This window comes from Squalius cephalus, assembly GCF_949319135.1.
Source record: "Squalius cephalus genome assembly, chromosome: 18".
NCBI classification, from domain to species: Eukaryota; Metazoa; Chordata; class Actinopteri; order Cypriniformes; family Leuciscidae; genus Squalius; species Squalius cephalus.
Window position 1 is genome coordinate 11,746,496 of NC_137139.1, and position 20,951 is coordinate 11,767,446.

The 20,951-nt window shown below is 38.1% G+C and overlaps 1 protein-coding gene across 3 annotated transcripts; it reads right to left on the reverse strand.

The window, feature by feature from the left end:
• Positions 1–422: 422 nt before the first annotated feature.
• On the reverse strand, positions 423–20,934 carry lad1 (ladinin). Of its 3 annotated transcripts, none has more exons than XM_079848599.1 (14): positions 20,707–20,934; positions 19,564–19,689; positions 18,573–18,864; positions 10,295–10,374; positions 9,941–10,109; positions 8,754–8,840; positions 8,397–8,440; positions 6,981–7,023; positions 6,813–6,856; positions 6,650–6,716; positions 6,088–6,216; positions 5,906–5,998; positions 1,767–1,857; positions 423–1,671 (listed from the first exon to the last, which is right to left on the reverse strand). In XM_079848599.1, the coding sequence occupies exons 1-13, from the start codon at positions 20,742–20,744 to the stop codon at positions 1,789–1,791; spliced, it is 1,281 nt and encodes a 426-aa protein (XP_079704725.1). In that variant the 5' UTR covers positions 20,745–20,934; the 3' UTR covers positions 423–1,671; positions 1,767–1,788. The 3 variants fall into 3 exon arrangements, with proteins under 3 accessions (XP_079704725.1, XP_079704724.1, XP_079704726.1); XM_079848598.1 differs by having other exon boundaries at positions 1,762–1,857; XM_079848600.1 differs by having other exon boundaries at positions 1,641–1,707; positions 1,772–1,857; positions 20,707–20,821.
• Between the last annotated feature and the right edge of the window lie 17 nt (positions 20,935–20,951).

Consider the following 20,951-nt stretch of genomic DNA (forward strand, 5'->3'; position numbering starts at 1 on the left):
TGTTGTAGACTTGAGTGTTTTGAAAAGAGATGTATTTATTTTTTGTTTTAAATGATGTAGGCCTTGTCAGGTGTTCTGACTGTTTTCAAGGAGAGAGAGAGAGAGAGAGAGAGAGAGAGAGAGAGAGAGAGAGAGAGAGAGAGAGAGAGAGAGAGAGAGAGATTCTTGTATATTTAGCTCATAGAGCTGACAATCATCATTCTCCAATTGATTGTAAATCATAATTACAACAACATTATTATTAATACTATTTTGTCATTAATAATAATAATGATAATCATAATTATTATTTTCCCCACTTGTTTTTAAAGTATTAGTAGTAGTATTGTTATTATTTATAGTATGATATACTATACTGTGATTATAATAATTATTAATAATGTTAAAATATATATATATATTATTTTCACAAAGTCAGGCCTGCATCATTTGAGCTTTATTATTCAACATTTAATTAAACATATTTCTTCTAGCATGTCATTACTGAAAACATGAGACAACAACCACTGATGGAAATTATAATGAGAATAATAATAATAACAACAATACAATTATTGCTCACACTTTAGATTAAGGTCCAATTCTCACTATTGACTAACTATTAACTATGCCTTTTCCCTCAATAAACTCCTAATTGCTTATTAATAGTTAGTAAGGTAGTTGTTAAGTTTAAATTACGGGATGTAGAATATGATCATGCAGAATAAGGCATTGATATGTGCTTTATAAGTACTAATAAACCGCCAATATCCTAGTAATATGCATGCTAATAAACAACTACTTCGTAGTGAGAATTGGATCCTAAACTAAAGTGTAACCATTAATAATAATACTACTACTAATAATAATAAAAATAAAATACATTAAAAATGTTCACAAATTCAAATTCTCTCTGGCCTGCATCATTAAGCATCGAATTGCAAATATTTCTATAGCATGTTATTACTGAAAACATGAGACGGCATAACCACTGGTATAAAAATTTTATTAATCTACAAGATAACCCTTCCAGGCAGAAAAGATAATTACATGACAGGTCTTTCAGTTTTTCCCAAAGTAAAAAGAAAAGGAAACGTAGGCTTGGTTGAGTTGGAATGGATTGAAGTCAGTTAGCAAAGGGCTTGATAGGACACATTTCTCTACTCAGTCATTAAATTGCATTTCCATAATGTGACTTGAATCTGCGGCAAGTTGAAACAACAGCAGCGAGAGCATGAATCAGCTTCAGCGTATGATTTTACAGCTTTATTAAACATGAACAGCTCATTTTAGAAAGTTCATTGAAACAGACATTCATGATATTACAGTTGTACCTTGGACTGTTATGAGTTATGGCTGAGATCAGGGGTCAGAGATTATGCCTCTTTCTCCTAATAACTTACTTATCGACAGCGCATATATCAAGTTAGAGGGAGTGGAGTGTCTGGCACCAACACAGAGAAATAGAGCTTGTGATGTTCAATTTCTGTCTATAAAGACACTATAATACAGTCTTAGTTCACACATTCTCAATGATACAACCAGTTATGTAAGCCTTGAATTTACCCAAATAATGTAAATCAGTAAAAAGTGCTGAGGAATTAACCAACGTAAAGAAGCAGAAGGAAAGGAGTTTATAGACAATCCTTGGTACTGACTGTCTGAAAGAGTCGATCGTGCTTCCTTCAAAATCTGCGGAGACACATTATCAAATTAATCTCATGAAACCTGAAATGCAGAAACAATTACTAGAAATGTGTTTGTTTAGAGACAAACAATCACCTCACTTTGCCTTTAGCCATGAGAATGTCACTTGTGGTCCTGTTCTTCTCTTTCAAACAGACTTTTCTTAATGGAGATGTTCACATGTCTCAGATCCTGAGCAAGAACAAAAGTGACAAAAATATCAGGATATATTATTAGTGTCACGGGTGGTTGCTGGCAGACGGATGAGGAAGACGTATACGATTCAATTCAAAAGGTTTATTCTCTAAAGATCCAACAGAAAGGCAAACGGATAGCAACACACACTGAACATAGAAAAGACCGGACACTGGACTGAAACAGAACTGAACAGGTGTTAATGATGGTGACTGATGAGTGCAGTCTGCAATCTGATTGGATGAGTCGCCTCAAAATAAAAAGAAATATGAAAATATATTTTGCATGAGAAATTAAACCTGTTTTAGGACCATTACGTTTTTTTTTTTTTTTTTTTTTTTGCATTGCAATGTTATTTTCATGACTATTGAGCAAACAGATTTGTAAATAATTGCAATAATTCTTAATGTTCCTAAAAATAGGCTGTTTATTGTTCTTTTCTTTGTGAAAAATCTAGTTGACTGCAACAAAGACAGCGAAGAAAACTGTTTTAATTTTAATTGCAGCCTGTTCTCCACCTGAACTTGCACTGTTTACAGTAGATCTTTAGGCGTGATGAAAAGGGTTGTCTGAGGACATGTTTGGCCTTGTGTCATTATAATGTATAATTATTTCCTAGGTGCAGATCATTCCACATTCATAAGATACATACCACATATTTGTGTGATGACTAACAAGGTCAAATGAGTGAATGAAATTGGCTCAGTGAAAGTGTAATACTGCCACCAAGCTGAAGACTGGAGAAGAACAGTGTTCAGTGATCTAGTGTAGAAGAGGAACCTTCCGGGAAATCATAAATCAAGAAAAGGTTCACAAAAAAAATAAAGTATATATATATATATATAATTTTTTTTTTTTTTTTTTGAACCTTTTTATGATCACTCTTTTGCCTTCAGAACTGCCTGAATTCTTCATGGCAGAGATTCAACAAGATGCTGGAAAATCCCTCAGAGATTTTGGTCCATGTTGTCATGAAAGCATCAGGCAGTTTCTGCAGATTTGTTGGCTGCTCATCCATGATGTGAATCTCCTGTTCCAGCACATCCCAAAGCTGCTCTATTGAGATCTGGTGATTGTGGAGGCCATTTGAGTTTAGTAAACTCGCTATCATGTTCAAGAAACCAGTTTGAGATGATTTGAGCATTGTGACGTGTGTGTTATCCTGCTGGAAGTATCCATCAGAAGATGAGACACTGTGGTCATAAAGGGATGGACATGATCAGCAACAATACTCAGGTCGGCTGTTGTGTTTAACTCTTTCCCCGCCAGCGTTTTTGAAAAAAGTTGCCAGTCACCGCCAGCGTAAATAAAGCAACATTTGAACAAAAAGCTGAGGAATTCTAGCCTGGAAATCCAGACCTAAATCTGAAAGATTAAAGGAGAACTCCGGTCAATTTTAACATTGAGCTCATTTTTTTGTAAATTTGGAGTGCTGTCAGTACAGAGAACAACGACAAAAATCGGTGTTGCCTACACCGTGTTATCCTCTTTTTAAAATTTGCACCCTGTTGACTTCAATGGGGCAAGTTTTAAAAATGCTTTTAGCCTCTTAACATCCTTGATGTGTCATTACAAGTGCACAGGTCATGTGAGTGATTCCTTCAGAGTGAACGCGGGTCAATCTGACTGCAGTAGATGTGAAAGATATGAATAAAAATGATGTTAATTCAGCCAGCGCTCATACCTGTATTTACATCCTGTTTTCGGTCGAAGTCCATAGTAATCGATTGTCGAGTTCACGCGCATAGGTTTAATTACCTATTATCACGCGCGTGAAATCGATAATCGACTACTGTGGACTTCGACCGAAAACAGGATATAAATACAGGTATGAGCGCTGGCTGAATTAACATCACTTTTATTAATATCTTGCACATCTACTGCAGTCAGATTCACCCGTGTTCACTCTGAAGGAATCACTCACATGACCTGTGCACTTGTAATGACACATCAAGGATGTTAAGAGGCTAAAAGCAGGTTTAAAACTTGCCCCATTGAAGTCAACAGGGTGCAAATTTTAAAAAGAGGATAACACGGTGTAGGCAACACCGATTTTTGTCGTTGTTCTCTGTACTGACAGCACTCCAAATTTACAAAAAAATGAGCTCAATGTTAAAATTGACCGGAGTTCTCCTTTAATGGTCTGGCGTCGACTAATGAAAATCGGCCAGCTCGAGGGGCGGCACCAAGCATGCATTTGAAAATCTCACTGCACGCAATTGGATAACACTACGACCAATCACAACAATAAACCCCATACGCTTAGCCACCAGCGGAGCTAACTAGTAGATTAGACTTTTATCTGGTCGGCAAAACAGCAAAAACATCCTTCTTGCAAAGGATAGATTCGAGCGCCGTCTTCTGTTCCTCTTTTAGATAAAAAGCCTAGACTCGTTCATTGTAGCGGCCAAAGCTGTTTCAAACAACTGGTGTTCATCCATAGCCATCTTGCAATGTTTACTAATGACTGTCGTCATCTGTTTAGCTCGCATCTGGCCCACCTATATCAGATAACCCGATGTGATTGGTGCAGCTCGGATACAAGGGCATATTTAATGAGCATCATTACTCGACGCCAGAGTAACTCGCTGAGCAAATTCAACTTGTGCTCTCGCGAGAACTCTGGATTACCAGGGTAGAAGAATTCATGTTTTTGTCGAAGACTTCGTCTGGATGGGATTCAGAACAATGATCAAAACATAGATGGAGTAGATCGAGTCCATCAACACCCAAAAGCCTCACAGTCCTGTAGCTCGTCCTGGGTCGACATTTCATTCAGTAGTTTTGATTTATATGTTGTTTAATGTTGATGATCGTGTTATTTTATATATGCATCTGCTCTCATATGTTATCGCTTGTTTCTGCTTCTTCTTCGCATGTGTTTTGATCAGGAGATTCTGTACTCTTTCAGAAGATGTGTAATAGCGCCCCCTACCGTATAACAGTGAAAACACGGAAACCCGTCAATTCCCATCAATGGCGGTGAAAAAGATGTTCAGTTGGTACTGAGTGTGCCAAGAAAATATCCCACACACCATTACACCAGCAGCAGAAGCCTGAACCGCTGATACAAGGCAGGATGAATCCATGCTTTCATGCCAAACTCTGACCTGACCATCTGAATATCACAGGAGAACTCGAGACTCATCAGACCAGGCAACATTTTTCTAATCTTCTATGGTCTGATTTTGGTGAGCCTGTGTGAATTGTAGCCTCAGTTTGCTGTTCTCATCTGACAGGAGTGTCACCGGTGTGTCGTCTGCTGCTGTAGCTCTTCTGCTTCAAGCTGTGACGTGTTCAGAGATGCTCTTCTGCAGATCTCAGTTGTAACGAGTGTTTATTTGAGTTACTGTTGTCTTTCCATCAGCTGAACCAGTCTGGTCATTCTCCTCTGACCTCTGGCATCAACAAGGCATTTTCACCCACAGAACTGCCGCTCACTGGATATTTTCTCTTTTCAGGCCATTCTCTCTAAACCCTAGAGATGGTTGTGTGTGAAAATCCCAGGAGATCAACAGTTTCTGAAATACTCAGACCAGCCCGTCTGGCACCAACAACCAGGCCACGTTCAGAGTCACTTAAATCATCTTTCTTCCTCATTCTGATGGTCAGTTTGAACTTCAGCAGATCGTCTCAATCATGTCTACATGCCTAAATGCAGTTCAGTTGCTGTTATGTGATTGGCTGATTAGACATATTTGCATTAACAAGCAGTTGAACAGGTATGACTGTATATAAAACGGCACAACTGTTTTCAACATTGATGATAATAAAAATTTCTTGACCATCAGATCATCATATTAGAATGATTTTTGAAGGATCATGTGACTGAAGACTGGAGTAATGATGCTAAAAATTCAACTTTGATCACAGGAATAAATTACATTTTCAAATATATTCAAAAAAATATATATATATAATATTGAATTGTAATAATATTTCACAATATTACTGTTTTTACTGTATTTTTTTAAATATAAAATAGTGATGCTCTTCAGCTTGTAAGCAATGTAAGCTCATTTCTCCTACATAATGCAGCACATACCGAAGGACTATGAGATGATGACACAGTAAATGATTGCTTCTGAACCCAGCGATTAATTCGATCAGAGATTCCTGAAGAAAAATTGCGAAATTCCTGAAACAAAGTAAATGATATTAACAAATGACTGAATGATCAGTTAAGATGAGCTTAAATCTGTTTTCTGACAGTGAAATGGTCATCACCTGTTTGGAGAGCACATGGCTTTTATTTGATCCCTCCTGTTCTTTCTCAAACAGCTCCCTCTTCCTTGACACCTCGTCCAATAATCCCACAGTCTTAGGAACTACTGGCGATTTAGATATTTCCCATTTCTGAAAGTTGGAAAGAGCAACAAAATCAAAATTCATTCCTTAAGCGTAATTTCTTTGTCTTCATTCATCGATATCTGGCACTCTTTCAACAGCTGGTCAATGAAATGAGGTGCTTAGAATTTTATTATAAATTTGATTCTAACTTATTGTTTTATGTGCTCCTTTTCTCCATTTATTTATTAATTGCAATCATATTAGCAACATTTGAGAACCCTTTTATTTTTAGAAATAAATATTCAAATTAAATAGACAAAATCTATCAAATAAAAAACTATTTTAAGACATTTGATGCGTTTTCATGCTAAGTTCATTTTCAGTTAAAAATATCGAATAGTTCTTGCAAAAAAAAAAACAAAAAAAAAACATTTGTACAAAGTGTGGAAAAGTGGCAACTGTTTTGTAATTTCAGATGAAGCCGTGATGAGATTCAGACCTGTGAGGCTTGAGCCAGTCGTTCCATTTTCTCCTGAATGGTGCGAGATGATAATCTTTGTCGGGAGCTTTTGAAACAGCACAGAAAGCATTTCATTCATCACACCCTTATTTTACTGCAGCTACAACACAGACTATAAATGTAGTAATACAGACGCACTCACTTCCTCTGAAATGGGGTCTGCTGTTCCTCCTCTTGGTTGGAGCTCTGTGGGCCAGAAACATCCAGAATAAGCTTGAGTTCATCGATATGGGATTGAGTCTGGACTGAAGATGTGTTTGTGTGACTTTATACTGTAGCTTTACAGTAAATGTGTCTTTGATAGCTTTACCTTATTGGACTCAATGGTCTTTGCTGCTATCCGCACACTGGCACTGTGGATCAGATTGAAGGGAAAAAGAAAAGAGTGGAAGTCAGAACAGATTTGTGTCACTCATGTCCGTAGAAGCTTAATTCAAATATTTATGAACTAATATTGACATATATCATTTATTTTAAAAATCTACCGTATTCAGAAAGTAATATTTCCTGAAGGTCATTACTAGTACATAAAATGCAGTATTAAGATGTATTGTAACTGTTTTAGTGGGCACAACTATCTATTTTATTTTATTTTTTAAATAAGCAGGTAAAGCACTCTAAAGTTCAGATAATTGCATTTAATCATTGTTTTTAATGCATGAATTCAATCACATTTAATCACAGTCTGTACATGTATATAGAATGAGTTACTGTAGCATGTTCTTCAAATACAAACAGAAACCTGTGAAGTGGAACGTGACATAATTACATGCCAACATCTGTACATTTATATATTTGTTTGGTCAAAGTAAATCTTCATACCGTTAAATTACCTTGCGTATAAACAGGAACATGCATATGTCACTCAAACACCATAAAAGACTATGTTTCCAAACTTAAGTGTCAGAAAACATTACATTCAGTTCACACTCAAGTATATTCTTTGGTCATGGTACAAATTTGTATTCTAGTTAGTTGCTTAAAAAATGTAGCTATACCCTTGTGAAAAAGAAGTCAATTTGAGCAAACTTTTAAAAAGAGTACTTGTTATGGAAATAATATACTTTAAAAATAATATATTAATTAAATGTAATGTTTTTGGACACTTAATTGTATGGATAACACTTTACAACACGGTTCATTAGTTAGCATTAGTTAAATGCCTACAGCAGTTATTAATCTCAGTTAATATTAATTTCAACATTTACTAATACGTTATTAAAATCAAAGGTTGTATTTGTTAACATTAATGAATGCACTGTGAACTAACATGAACATACAATGAACGGCTGGATTTTTATTAACTGACATTAACAAAGAAACTTATGTCATGTACTGAAAAACATTTAACACAGTTGTAATGCTGAAGTTTAGTACATTTAAAATATATTAACTTTAAATGTAATATCAAATAACAGACTACAGTTAAAAATGAAAATCAAGTACTTTACATGTGCTTTAGTATGTTAGTCAACACATCAAAAAGTGTACTTCTTTAAAGCACGGCAAAATAATATTAAAACAATGATTTAAATGCACTTAAAAGTAAAACTTTTAATTTGACATTATTACAAAGTGCACTTTTCAAACGTGTACTTAAGTGACTTAACAAGTACAGTTTATTTTTTCAAATATACTGTTAAAATTTGAGATACACTACAAGTGCAAGGGAAATGCAAAGATGCACATTTCAATCAATCTCTGTGTGTGTTGATCAGTACAGTACCTTCTCTGTAACGGCATGTTGTCTTCCTCCTTCTTCTTCATCATCTGAAACAGATCATGACAGTGAGGCACAAAGCAGTACTGTCTTATCTGCTCTTTATTCAGTTAGTCAAATATTTAACAAATGAGTCCTCCCTCACAGCACATGGCATAAATAATGAAAAGCAGGTGTATGAATGTCCTCGCTGTATTTATGAAGTACATGACGTAGCACTGAAAGTTTATTATTGACACAAGAAAATTTGACAGGCTTGCTATCCTATCCATGTGCAATGCAAATGTTGACACTGTGTGAAATATATTTACTCTCATGCTTAATTATCTCGTATGTATTTATATAGTAAAATGAGAGCTTTACCCTGAAGGACACCGTTCTGGAGCTCTGCCGTGTGAACGCAGGTTTCGCAGCTGGTTCGAAATTGCTCGGTGACCCATTTTCATGTCTCTGTGCATACATGCAAACAAAATGAGCTAGTAAGAGAATGCATAATGTTTTACACAAATATCATCAATAAATAAATGATAAATAATCTCTAGAATTGGCCTAAATTATTCTGCAGTTAATTCAGCTGAATGTGGTTGTAAACCCTGTAAATAATAAGTAGAAGAGAAATGACAACTCAGTGCCCTTATTACAGAAATAATACACTTTAAAAAGAATATACTTATGAATGTGATGTTTACAGACACTTATTTACATGTTATAACAATTAAATAAAAATGTATAATATTAAAATGTATATTAAATGCAATTAGAGCACTTATGTACTGGACATCTTTATATGTAATTTCATAATTACTTCTATTGTATACTATTGTTCTTCTAAAATATACACTAATGCTATATTTATATATATTTGTAATTACACATTTGTAATAAAGTTGCAATTTAGTACATTTAAAATGTATAATTATTGAATAACACACTATAATTACATTATAAATTAATAATTAATTAGTCAACACATCAAAATAATTCATTTTTTAAAGCATGACAAAAATATTAAAACTGATTTAAAAATGTGCTTTAAAGTAAAACTTTTAATTTGACATTATTACAAAGTTTCATGAAAGCAAATTCTCTTTAAATGCATTTAAATTGCCTTTTATGTCATTAATATTATATTATCTGCAAGTGCAGTTTTTAAAAATATATAAAATTAAGATAAATGTATAGATTTATAGACATGTGCACATTCAGTACAATAAAGTGCACTTCTTTTTCACAAGGATGAGTGTTTCCTCGTTGATCCGCTTGGTCATTTATCATATCTGTGAAAATCTGCTGCTTCTGTTGGCCACAGGTGCATTACAGCCATTACAGTAAATGTCATAGCGTCAGCGTTCCTCAAGAGGGAGCCCTGATATCATTCTACTTCAGATGTACCATGGTAATACTATGCTATTCTTTGAAGTTCCATATAAATCCCATTGGTACCATGGTATGACTATCATTGCACCATGGTATCATCACAGTATGTTTTGCAGGGAAACGATACTAAACAAAACAGCTGTGCTGTCTGTGGGAGTCTGTGTCTGTCTCACCGCTGTGTCTCCGCTGGATGCGGGGCTCACAGAGCCTGAGTGGGCGGGGCTGACTGGTGGCTCCGCCCCTGGAGACTGAGGGGGCGGAGACCTGGGGCTCAGAGGAGAAACCAATCTGCTGGTTGCTGAGGGTGATGAGGGACTCTTATCAAAGGAGATGGAGAGAGAGCTGATCAAAGAGAACAAGAATAATCAATTTGAGCAGGGCTTTCATGATGGCAATCAGCAGCACAACTACAAACATTAATGTCATCAGTGACAGAAATGATAAAAGAGCTGGGTTTACATGACAGTGAGTCCAACCAACATCTCACTCTAATTCAAAAATGTATAACATAAAAGAAATGTAAGTACCTCACAAACTTTCGGGATGCTTTTGAGGGAGCTTGGGAGTTTTTTGATGCTGCATCTTGGTTCGTGTCTCCATTTTCTCGCTGCAAAAAGACAAAAATGCCATTGGGTATGTAACCGAAAATGATGCGATGGCAGAATTGTGTTAATATTGTGTCGCCACACCACGCTAGAGAGTGTGCAGGATTATTTTGTGTTGGGAATGTGTCAAGATGAAGAAGAATTTGTTATTGAGTGGTGGTGTTAGGCACACAAACTTGGCTGTTATAACAGGAAGCTATTTTTGCACTGTTGCCAGATGTATCATTGTATCAATGTGATCTTATCTTTTGGTTTGCATCCATTAAATTCCACATAAAAAATAAAAAAATAAAAAAATAATGAGATTAAGTAATTAACAATTGTGTTTTGTACAAAACTTTAATTTGTACAAGTGTGCAGTTTGTTGATTGGATGAAGCAAACATCATTGTATTGTTTGATATATAAATCACTTTTACTGTAAATTTCCAACAAAAATTACTATATTCTGATAAATACACTACCGTTCAAATGTTTTGGGTCAGTACGATATTTTTATATTCCTCAAAGAAGCCTTTTATGTTAATCAAGGCTGCATTTATTTGATCAAAAATACAGTAAAAACTGTAATATTGTGAAATAACATTACATTTTAAAATAACTATTTTTGTATTGTAATATAGTCAAAGCTGAATTTTCAGCATCATTACTCCAGTCTTCATTGTCACATGATCCTTCAGAAATCATTGGAATATGCTGATTTGATGCTAAAGAAACATTTCCTATTAATATCAATGTTAAAAGCAGTTTTGCTGCTTCATGTTTTTGTGGAAACCGTGAAACTTTTGCTCAGGATTCTTTGATGAATAAAAATATCAAAAGAACAGCATTTGAAATAAAAATATTTTGTAACACATTACCAATGTTAATCTATCTGTGTACTGTGAGCTTTTGGATATACCGCCAACCTTAAATTTAAAATGTGAAGTGAACTGACAACCAATTACTTCACATTCAAGCACATTTGTATTGAGATCACTGAAATCTTTACAACTATTGGTTAAAATTGCTATTTTTGGGTAGATGCTGTTAACATTCCTTTATAACATAAGAAGATAAATCAAGCTAGAATTCATAATTCACAGAGAAAGACTGCGGTTTCATTAAAATGAACGTCTTTTAATTAAAACTTCTGTAGCACTTTACTTACAGGTACCAATAAAGTACTTTTAATATAACGTGGGTTAAGGTTACGTTTAGGGTAGTTTCAGAGTTAGTAACTAGTTATTACCCAGTTTTTGTATTTACTACAATAATATAGTATGAACATGTGAAACAGGACAGTAAACTATAGTGCTACTGAAACTTCAATAGTCCTTGAGCATTACATGTTGTTGGCTGAGAACTCATCTTTGTTTTTAAATCTCTTACAGCACACTTCAGAAATGGGTCAAATGACTTAATGTGTGTGGTGTGTGTAAGGGAAACTGGGCCTCCCACAGCTCTTTCTGTTAATCCTGTAGATGATTAAGTACACACTCCACAGGTGGTATAACAGGAGACAGCTTCAAAGCAAGCAGATGACCTCTGACCCCTAGCCACATGATGAAACCTGTCAGATGTACACTGTGTGGAAGTGACAACTTACAGACTCTGAGTGGATAGCGGAGACAGGGATTTTATTATTTTATTATTAATCCATTGCTAAACAAGTTCATTTGAACTTTTCTGTGAATGACAAACATAATGAGACGTTGATGTCTCGTTGACTTCCATCAGCTCGATACAACATGACTATTTCATTGCCACTGGCCTACTATATATAGAACCTAATGGGTAGTGCTACAATGTCATTTGCAACATTAATATTCCCCTGCTGTGAGAACTGATGCATAACCCTATCAAAAAACAAGATCCCAGTTCAGGTTGCAAGCCTTTGCAAAGAATATGCTATGCCAAAACATTCTAAGCTTTTAGTTGGTTTATTTAAAGAAGTTATTCATAATTGCTGCCTGCTAATGGCAAAGTATTTGTTCTACCAACAAACACCAAACCGTACGAAGCCCAGTGGTAATAGTGATAGATTTAAAATGCTCAATGTCACTGGTCATTGAGTCCATCAACTAAATTCAGAATTTTTGCCTGAATTTTGACAGAATATATCCTTACATCAGACTCTATGTCTGATGTAAGGATATATTCTGTCAAAATTCAGCCAAAAATTCTGTCATCATTTACTCATCCCCATGTTGTTCCAAACCTGTTTTTGGTTAATCTTAAAAATACATATCCAGATATTTGCTTTTATTTTTTTGTCCATCCATTGAAAGTCCAGATAACCAGGAGTTCATAACGTCTCGGTTACATATGTAACCCTAGTTCCCTGAAGAGTGACCGAGACGCTGCGTCGAGACACTGTGGGAACGCCTCTGTGTGATTGCGTCATGAAGCACGTATGAAACCAGTCCAATGGCGTCACGGAACGTCATGTGATGTCATCGACCAGGAAACCATAAAGCACACCTGAACCAAACAGCGTCAGCTTGATAAGCTGAAGCAAGTCGATCATGGGCATGCTGCGAGTATGGCAGGGTGACGCAGCGTCTCGTTCCCTCTTCAGGGAACTAGGGTTACATACGTAAGAGCGAGTGTCCGTCTGTGTGAAATCAATGTGCACATCTAGCCGAAAGAACCTGCGCCCCTGGATTGGTGCAGCCATACTCCTAGAGGAGTGGGCCCGTACAGCCAAGGGTAAAGGCTGACTGGCCGACTCATAAGTAAGTGAGACGGCCTCGGCCACCCACTTGCTCATCCTCTGCTTAGATGCCGGGCACCCCTTTGTGGGTACCCCAAAGCAAACAAACAGTGTTCAGACTTTCTCCACAGTTCTGTGGACGTAAGCATCTAAGGCCCTAACCGGGCAGAGCAGATAAAGTTTATCTAGGTCTGACGTCCGGAGGAGGGTAGAAGGCCTGCAGTACTCAAGGTCTTACAGTATTAGTAGGAACCTTAGGAACATAACCTGGTCTTAGGGTGAAGAAAACCCCTTACCATAGCAGGAGCAAATTCCATGCACGAGGGAGACACCGAAAGTGTTTGAATGTCTCCAATTCTCTTGAGAGACGAAATAGCGAGGAGAAAGACAGTCTTTAGAGAGATATTTTCAGAAACTTCCTCAATGGGCTCGAATGGAGCTAGGAAGAGGCCTTCTAGTACAACAGCCAAGTCCCATGTCGGCACCCTTGTGCGGACTGCTGGCCTCAGCCTCAAAGTGCCACAAAGGAAACAAGTTATTAGTGGGTGTCTCCCCAAAGATACTCAACTCAAAGGGACGTGGTAAGCAGCTAGTGCCGCCACGTACACCTTCAGTGTGAAGGGGGATAACCCTGCGGAGAAGGTGCTCCTGCAGGAATTCCAGCACTGCACTCACTGGGCAGTTAACCGGGTCCAGCTGGTGCTCTCCACACCAGGAAGTGAAAGGTCTCCACTTCAAGGCATACAGTTTCCTTGTGGACAGAGCTCTGGAGTGAAGAATGGTCTCAACAATCTCAGTTGAGAGACCAGAACTTATGAGCTGGGCCCCCTCAGAGGCCAAGCCCACAGTTTCCACAGTTTTAGGCGGGGGTGAAAGATCGACCCACTCGCCTGAGAGAGTAGGTACCTCCTGATCGGAATCTCCAGAGGAGAGCCGTCGAGGAGAGACACAAAGTTCACAAACATATTCGGGGTGGCCAGAACGGGGCTACTAGCAGTAGACTGACCCCATCCTGGCGAACCCTTCCCAGAACTCCTGGGAGCAGAATATTTGGGGGAAAGCAGGTCTCAGGTCCACAAAATGCGGTCTCACAATGCGGTCTCAGGTCTATAAAAAACTGCTCTTCGTCTCAGCCTAGATCACAGTTAAAGGCAAGAGGTAGGGCTGTGACGGTGGCAGTTTTTTACCACCGCGGTAGTAATGGACCCAAATACCGGCGGTGTTGCGGTGGTTGGGGTTGTTTTGGGGAAAAAAAAGAAAAAAAAAAGAAACACACTAAAGCCTGTAAAGCATTGAAATAAATATCAGTAAATACTAGTAACTTACATGATATAATAAAGTTGAATCTATTTTTTTTTTTTAAATTTCGTTTAATATTTCCACACAAAGGCGCGTGATAAAGCCTACCGCTCTGCGCTTTGAGAGGGATGTGGGACACGAGGAGGAAAGAGACTATCGATCTCTTTTCTGATATCTTCATGTTTTCTACTTGTAAAAGGTATGAATAGCGAATTTATCTTCTACAAGGGCAAGGCATTTAGGCTGTTTGCGCGCTGCCAGAGAAAGCAAAACTAAAATCCCCCGCGCGTGTGAAACGCGCTTTACAAAATGAACTTGACGCGCCTTACCAATTACCATATGTCTAATAACAAGCACAAACTGTGTTAAAAAGAATTTGACGTACAAGTAAAAATGTAGGCTATCTGACCTACAGCGTTTTTCTAGGCTACTTTACCACAGTAAAGAATACGAAAATAATCGACCTCAAAGCGAAGAAAGGAAGAAACGTTTATAACGCGTCTTTGTGTGAGACGCGAGTGAAGATATGGGAAAAAAAAAAGAGATTCCATGCAGGGATGAGTCACGATTTTTGAATATTCGATTAGTTGATTTAATTATAGAATATCTAATGTTCTAATGTCTGTTGTGCGATCATTCTCTAAAATAAAATCTCCATGTTCTGGTGCTGATGCGGCGGTGACGCGTTCATGTAACCAGAGGGTGACGCTGCCAATAACGCACATAACAGCTGTCACAAAGAACCGGCAAAAATAATGATTATGAACGTGTCAAATATAGCAAGGAGACATTTGAATTGTTTATTAATAAAGTGTTTTGTGTGTGTGTGTGTCAGTGTCGGGCTGCAAAGATGAAGTTGACGATGCTCACTCTTCGCAGTGAACGCGAGAGAGAAATACACACTTCATACGGAATAGAAGCATATGCTAGTCGGTTTATTTTCCGTTTTGAATTGTTTTGTTTAAAAGTAGACAATTCAAGCTTTCTATAAGGAATAACTAATGGAATATTTTTAAATTCGCTGATAATCGGGTGACCAGATCGCAAACCAGAATTCAAAGCCGACAAAGCTTAAGTTTATGGGCTCACGTAGCCTACAACTCTCTCATTCGTCATGAATTAAAACTTTTCCATGGCTGCGTCGCGATATAACATTTAATTGCTAACCTATTATTTCTTGTGTAAACAAAGCTTTGTGTGTCATAATATTAATGTAAAACAGCATTCATATAAAATTTTTTTTTTAGGCGAACAACCGCCGGTACTACTCAGCCACCGCGGTGGCGCTTTACAACCGCGGTGGTGCGGTTGTCAAGTTTACCGGCACAGCCCTAGCAAGAGGTGATCGTGCATTTGCAAAAGTGGGGCCTAGGCTATGGAACAGTCTCCTGGATGGCTGGATGTGAGAACTACAGTGACAATGTGTGGTCTCTTGGGATGTGAACAGGTCGGCCTCGGCTCGACCGAAGTTCTCCCAAAGGAGCTCCACCACCTTGGGGTGGAGTCTCCACTCCCCGGGCCTCGGCCCCTGCCTCGACAGGATGTCTGCCCCCTGATTTAAGTACCCTGGGATATATATCGCTCTCAACGAAAGTAGCTTCCCCTGGGCCAACAGGAGGATCTGGTGAGCCAGCTTGTATAAGGGGCGCAATTGCAGACCCCCCTGATGGTTTATATAGGAGACCACCGATGTGTTGTCTGACCGAACAAGCACATGATGGCCCCTCAGGCCTGGGAGGAAGTGTTTCAGAGCCTGGAACACCACCAAGATTTCTATACAGTTGATATACCATAAGAGATGATGGTCCTGCCACAGACCTTGGGCTGAAACTGTCAGCCCACACTGAAACTGTCAGCCCACATTGACTTGCATGCACCGCCCCCAAACAAACACTTTAACGTAATGTAATGTAGTGAGGGCAGGGAGGGACACACAATTCAAAAGGCTGTTTGCTTCACGTGAAGTGGCAAGTCTGTTTCGATAACTACAACATTCAGCTCCTCAGAACTGGAAAATTGCCGTACTGGTGCCTCATTCGGGGTGGAAGTAACCACAAAGCGTGCTTCCGACCCAAAGATGAGACACTGGACCTGGGCAGGTGAAGGCAGAGAAAGGGCGAAGCCCATCTCTAACCTCTCTGCCAGATCCATTTGCAAAGCCCATGACTTGAGCCGCCGCTTTGCCACAGCAGAAGCGGGACGCGAGGAACGCGAGCCGAGTCGCCCTCCTCAAAGAGCAATCGGCGGGAGCACAGCGTACTCAATTGTCTCACAACAATGCTCATATTCAGCCCCTTCGAGGGCTGACTGAACGTGCTGCGCTCCCAAACGAACAATACACAATACATGTGTATCCCCGCCTGTGATGTAGATTGGGTAGGGATGAACACACTGTTGAATTGTTGTTCGCTCGCCATTATAAAGTTTTTTTTAAATATATATTTATGGGACAAAACTCCTGCCTACCAAATTCTAAGACAGACTAAAACATCAAGGACATAGATTCACATAGAGCGCTTGCTGAAGACACAGAAGCTGACGCTGTTTGGTTCAGGTGTGCTTTATAGTTTCCTGGTCGATGACGTCACATGACGTTCCGTCACGCCATTGGACTGGTTTCATACGTGCTTCATGACGCAATCACGCAGAGGCATTCCCACAGTGTTTCGACGCAGCTCGAGTTCAACTGAAAGGGAAAGGCATTGTAAAAATAATTAATTGAGTGGTTTAACCCAAGTCTTGTGAAGAGATTTGTAAATGTCTTAACTCTTTCCCTGCCATTGAAGGAATTTTCCGTCATTTATGACAACGCTTCCCCGCCATTATTTTCCGGCAATCTGTGTTTTCACTGTTATACTGTAGGGGGGCGCTATTGTGCATCTTCTGAAAGAGTACAGAATCTATGGATCCAAAAACAAGTGAAGAAGAAGCAGAAATGGAAACAGAAGCATTGCTAACGCACATGTAAGCTAGCGTGATTATTAAACAGCATTTAAATCAAAACCGCCTTTCTTTACTGAATGAAATGTAACAGAGGATGAGGTTTAAGACTGTGAAGCTTTGATTTACTCGATCTACTTCATTTATGTTTTGATCATCATTCTGAATCCATTCCGGAAGTAGTGTTTGACAAAACGTGATTTTCTTAGCTTTTTTTGTTTAAAGTGTTGCTTTTTTTAATGAAACTTACCCATATTCAAGTGTTGATAAAAAGAATGCATGAAGCTAGAATATTTTTTTTTAAAGAAGAGGCTCTGTTCTTTCTTTTGATACCCAGAAAGCAACATAGTGTCAGCCCAGATCCGGCCCACATCTGGTACGTGTGGCATCCACGTGTACCAGATGTGGGCTGGCTCTGGGCCGACACTATGTCGCTCTCTGGGTATATTGTATGTTCAGATATTCATACAACAAAATGTTCTGGGGGCCATGAAGGTTTTGTGAAAATGATCAAAAATGCTGGTGCTAGCTGGCAACAACAACAACAAAAAAAAAAAAAAAAATTTTTTTTTTTGGTTTCTGTGAAGGAGCAAGATTCTCACAATCATGGGAAAAATGGATATATAAGGTAGCCTAATTTTAAAGTGTGATTGTACTTCAGCAGAGTGAATTCCAAACCTGGAAATGTCATACCAATTTATAAAATCCTAGAACTCCATGGGAACTTTTTTGTAAAATTATGTTCTGAAATATTTTATCAGGTAGAAATTGTAAAAAATATTTTTATGAATTCAAATTAGCATCCAAACGTCACTTCAGCAGGTGCTCGATCAAAAGAAAACTGTAAAAATAGTATATTAGACTATAATGCGTTGAAATTTATACAAATATCAACAACTTTTTCACGTTGATATAAAGGTTGTTGATGTTTGTTGTTTTCTTTGCCTGACGAAGACCGGATGTGGTTGAAACAATGTGATTTGTTAAACTTCTTTGGAGGCAGAAATAGCAGTGTGCCTGTTCTTTTACATTTCAAAAAAATATTCGTAAATCTATAAACAGTAAATCATGATCAACTGGAAAAGTCATGTAAATTCATTGGTTTAAAAGACTGGGAACCTTGAAGAACATCCAGCTCTTAAAACATCTGGAATTATGAAGTTTAATTAACAGAAATTAGGAATGTCTGGCTTTCGAATTTTGTTGTGGACAATTGGGGACCTTAGAATCAAAAAGGTTGAGAATCACTTCTCTAGTGTTTTCTTACCTTCTCCTGTGTCTCTGTGTCTCTGGAGTTGGTGGGAGGTTCTGGTGACATGAAGGTCTCCACGAGATGCTGGATGTTCTTCTGGAGTTCCTCGTCCTCCTTTTCCCCCAGCAGCTCCACATGGGGCTCCACGTCCAGGCTGCCCCCCTCCTCTTCCTCCTTATTCTTCCTCAGCGTTTCAACGTGCCTCATCCTCCGGCGTTCATCACGGACTCGCAACATCTCCACAAAGTCCATCTGCAGCTGGACCACACCGCCACCAGAGTCGCCATCATCAGCAGGCCCGCTAACACTGGAAACATTACATAAGTGTGTGTTTATATAATGTCATTTTGGCTTTTTCACATTTATTTCCATTCGTACTGGGTTTAAGATTAAGAGGTTAAGACATTCAATACAATTAAGCGCACTTCTTTTTCACAAGGGGATGCAGACTTGTCTAAACACAGCATTATTAAATTTACATGATCTTTTTTTTTTTTCCATACAAGACTTCTTGTTCCACTCCATGGGGGGCAGAATTTGTCTTTGTACTTTGATAGATTCATCACTCTTTTAAGCCACTGGGGGAGATTCTGGTACATGAGAATATACTTGTAAATGTGTTATCAGACAAGACTTTTATTTTAGGCAATCTGCTTTTCTACATAAACATGGACAGTGTTCATGTATGGTATTATGAGACCAAATTACAACATTACATGTAGATCATATTCATGTTCACATTTATGATACCATAAACCTTTATCTATAGTTTTCTGAAGCGCTCATCCCTGTGTTCTGTAAGGTCAATTGCTTCATGCAAATATTCAACATAAAATTTGCATTTAGTTTGATATACTGTATATCAGAGTATTATCAGTTTAAAGCTGATTACAGTTCTTAAGAAAGTTGAAGTGGACACACAGTAGAACGCATTAATGCACTGTAAATGAAAGTTGCCTAAAGTTGTGTTTACGGTGTCATTTCTGTCCTTTTATTGTTCTCGCACCTACTGGTTTGTGGTTCAGTCTCTCCAGTGGGACTTTCATCCGTGTCTGTTGTAGACTCCCTGGTCTTCCTCCTCTTCTCTCTCTCCACCTCTTCGTCATCCTCCACAGTCCACTGTCGAGCCAGCCTGAAGATCAAACACAGCACACATTTAACATGCATTAATATTAAACATAGAATTATTATATTCTAGCACTAACAATTCAGACTTTCCCTACATAATATCTAAACATACATGATTTTTCATTCCACTTTTCTGTGACCATTGATGCTGATGACAGACGGACAGACAGACAGACAGATGATAGATAAATAGATAGATAGATAGATAGATAGATAGATAGATAGATAGATAGATAGATAGATAGATAGATAGATTTTTATAATGAACTTTTCATCTGACTTATTTAAAACTCTATTCAGGGAAACTGAACGAATTGGAAATGACGTTCTGAGCTACTGACGACTGAAATCCACCCGGCAGTCTTTTTGAAAATATGAGAAGATGCATTACGATCAAAGGTCATGATGATATATCCCAGAGGTGGACTATTGTATTTCAGTTTGAAAACAGTGTTTCATTGTGCAATAACAGGTTTTTCAAGCTCTGATTTGGTTCAAAGATACTCACTGCCTTTAGTCTGAAAGCATGACATTACTCTGGGTATGAATGCATTACTAGCTGTCAAAATAAACACAACCTGCATCATCACAAACTTAAAGTCCATGTCCAGTCCAGACTAATTACTTTCAGTTTTTATTTTAGTCATAAAGTTGTCATCTAACATGCACATGACTTGCTACATATCAAGATGACTAAATGTATATTACATTGGAAGTGCTGCTGTGGGTGCTACAGTAGCCAACTATATTTCTGGGAAAGGAAACTCGGTGTGTTTATTCTTTTACAAGTTACTATTCTTACGTTTCGGTGGGGTTTTCATTATTATTTTTTTCTTAAAAAGGAAAAAAAAAAACATAGTAAATATTTGCATTACAGTGATAGTTATGATAGTTGTAAGTTAAACATCCATGGACACCTGCTTCTGCAACCTGTAACTTACAGACACATTTTTTGGAAACGGCAAAACCACTAACCGGACCAAACTAAATTAACGCTTAATATATATTTAAATCTACTTACGTTGACAAAGCAGACCAGTTTTTCCTGCTAATGGACATTATTTTTGTTTGTCGGTAGGAGAGAGGTGTGTGAAGTCCTGCGCTCTTCTGTCTGACTGTGTGTGTGTTACCTTTACCCCGCACCTTCACGAGAGCCGCGTCACATGACCACCTTCATCACCTCCCGCCAAGCCTTCACATCATACATGTTCACTTCACTGTTAATACATTATTATTGAATCACTTCCGTATTTTTATCAGCTCGGG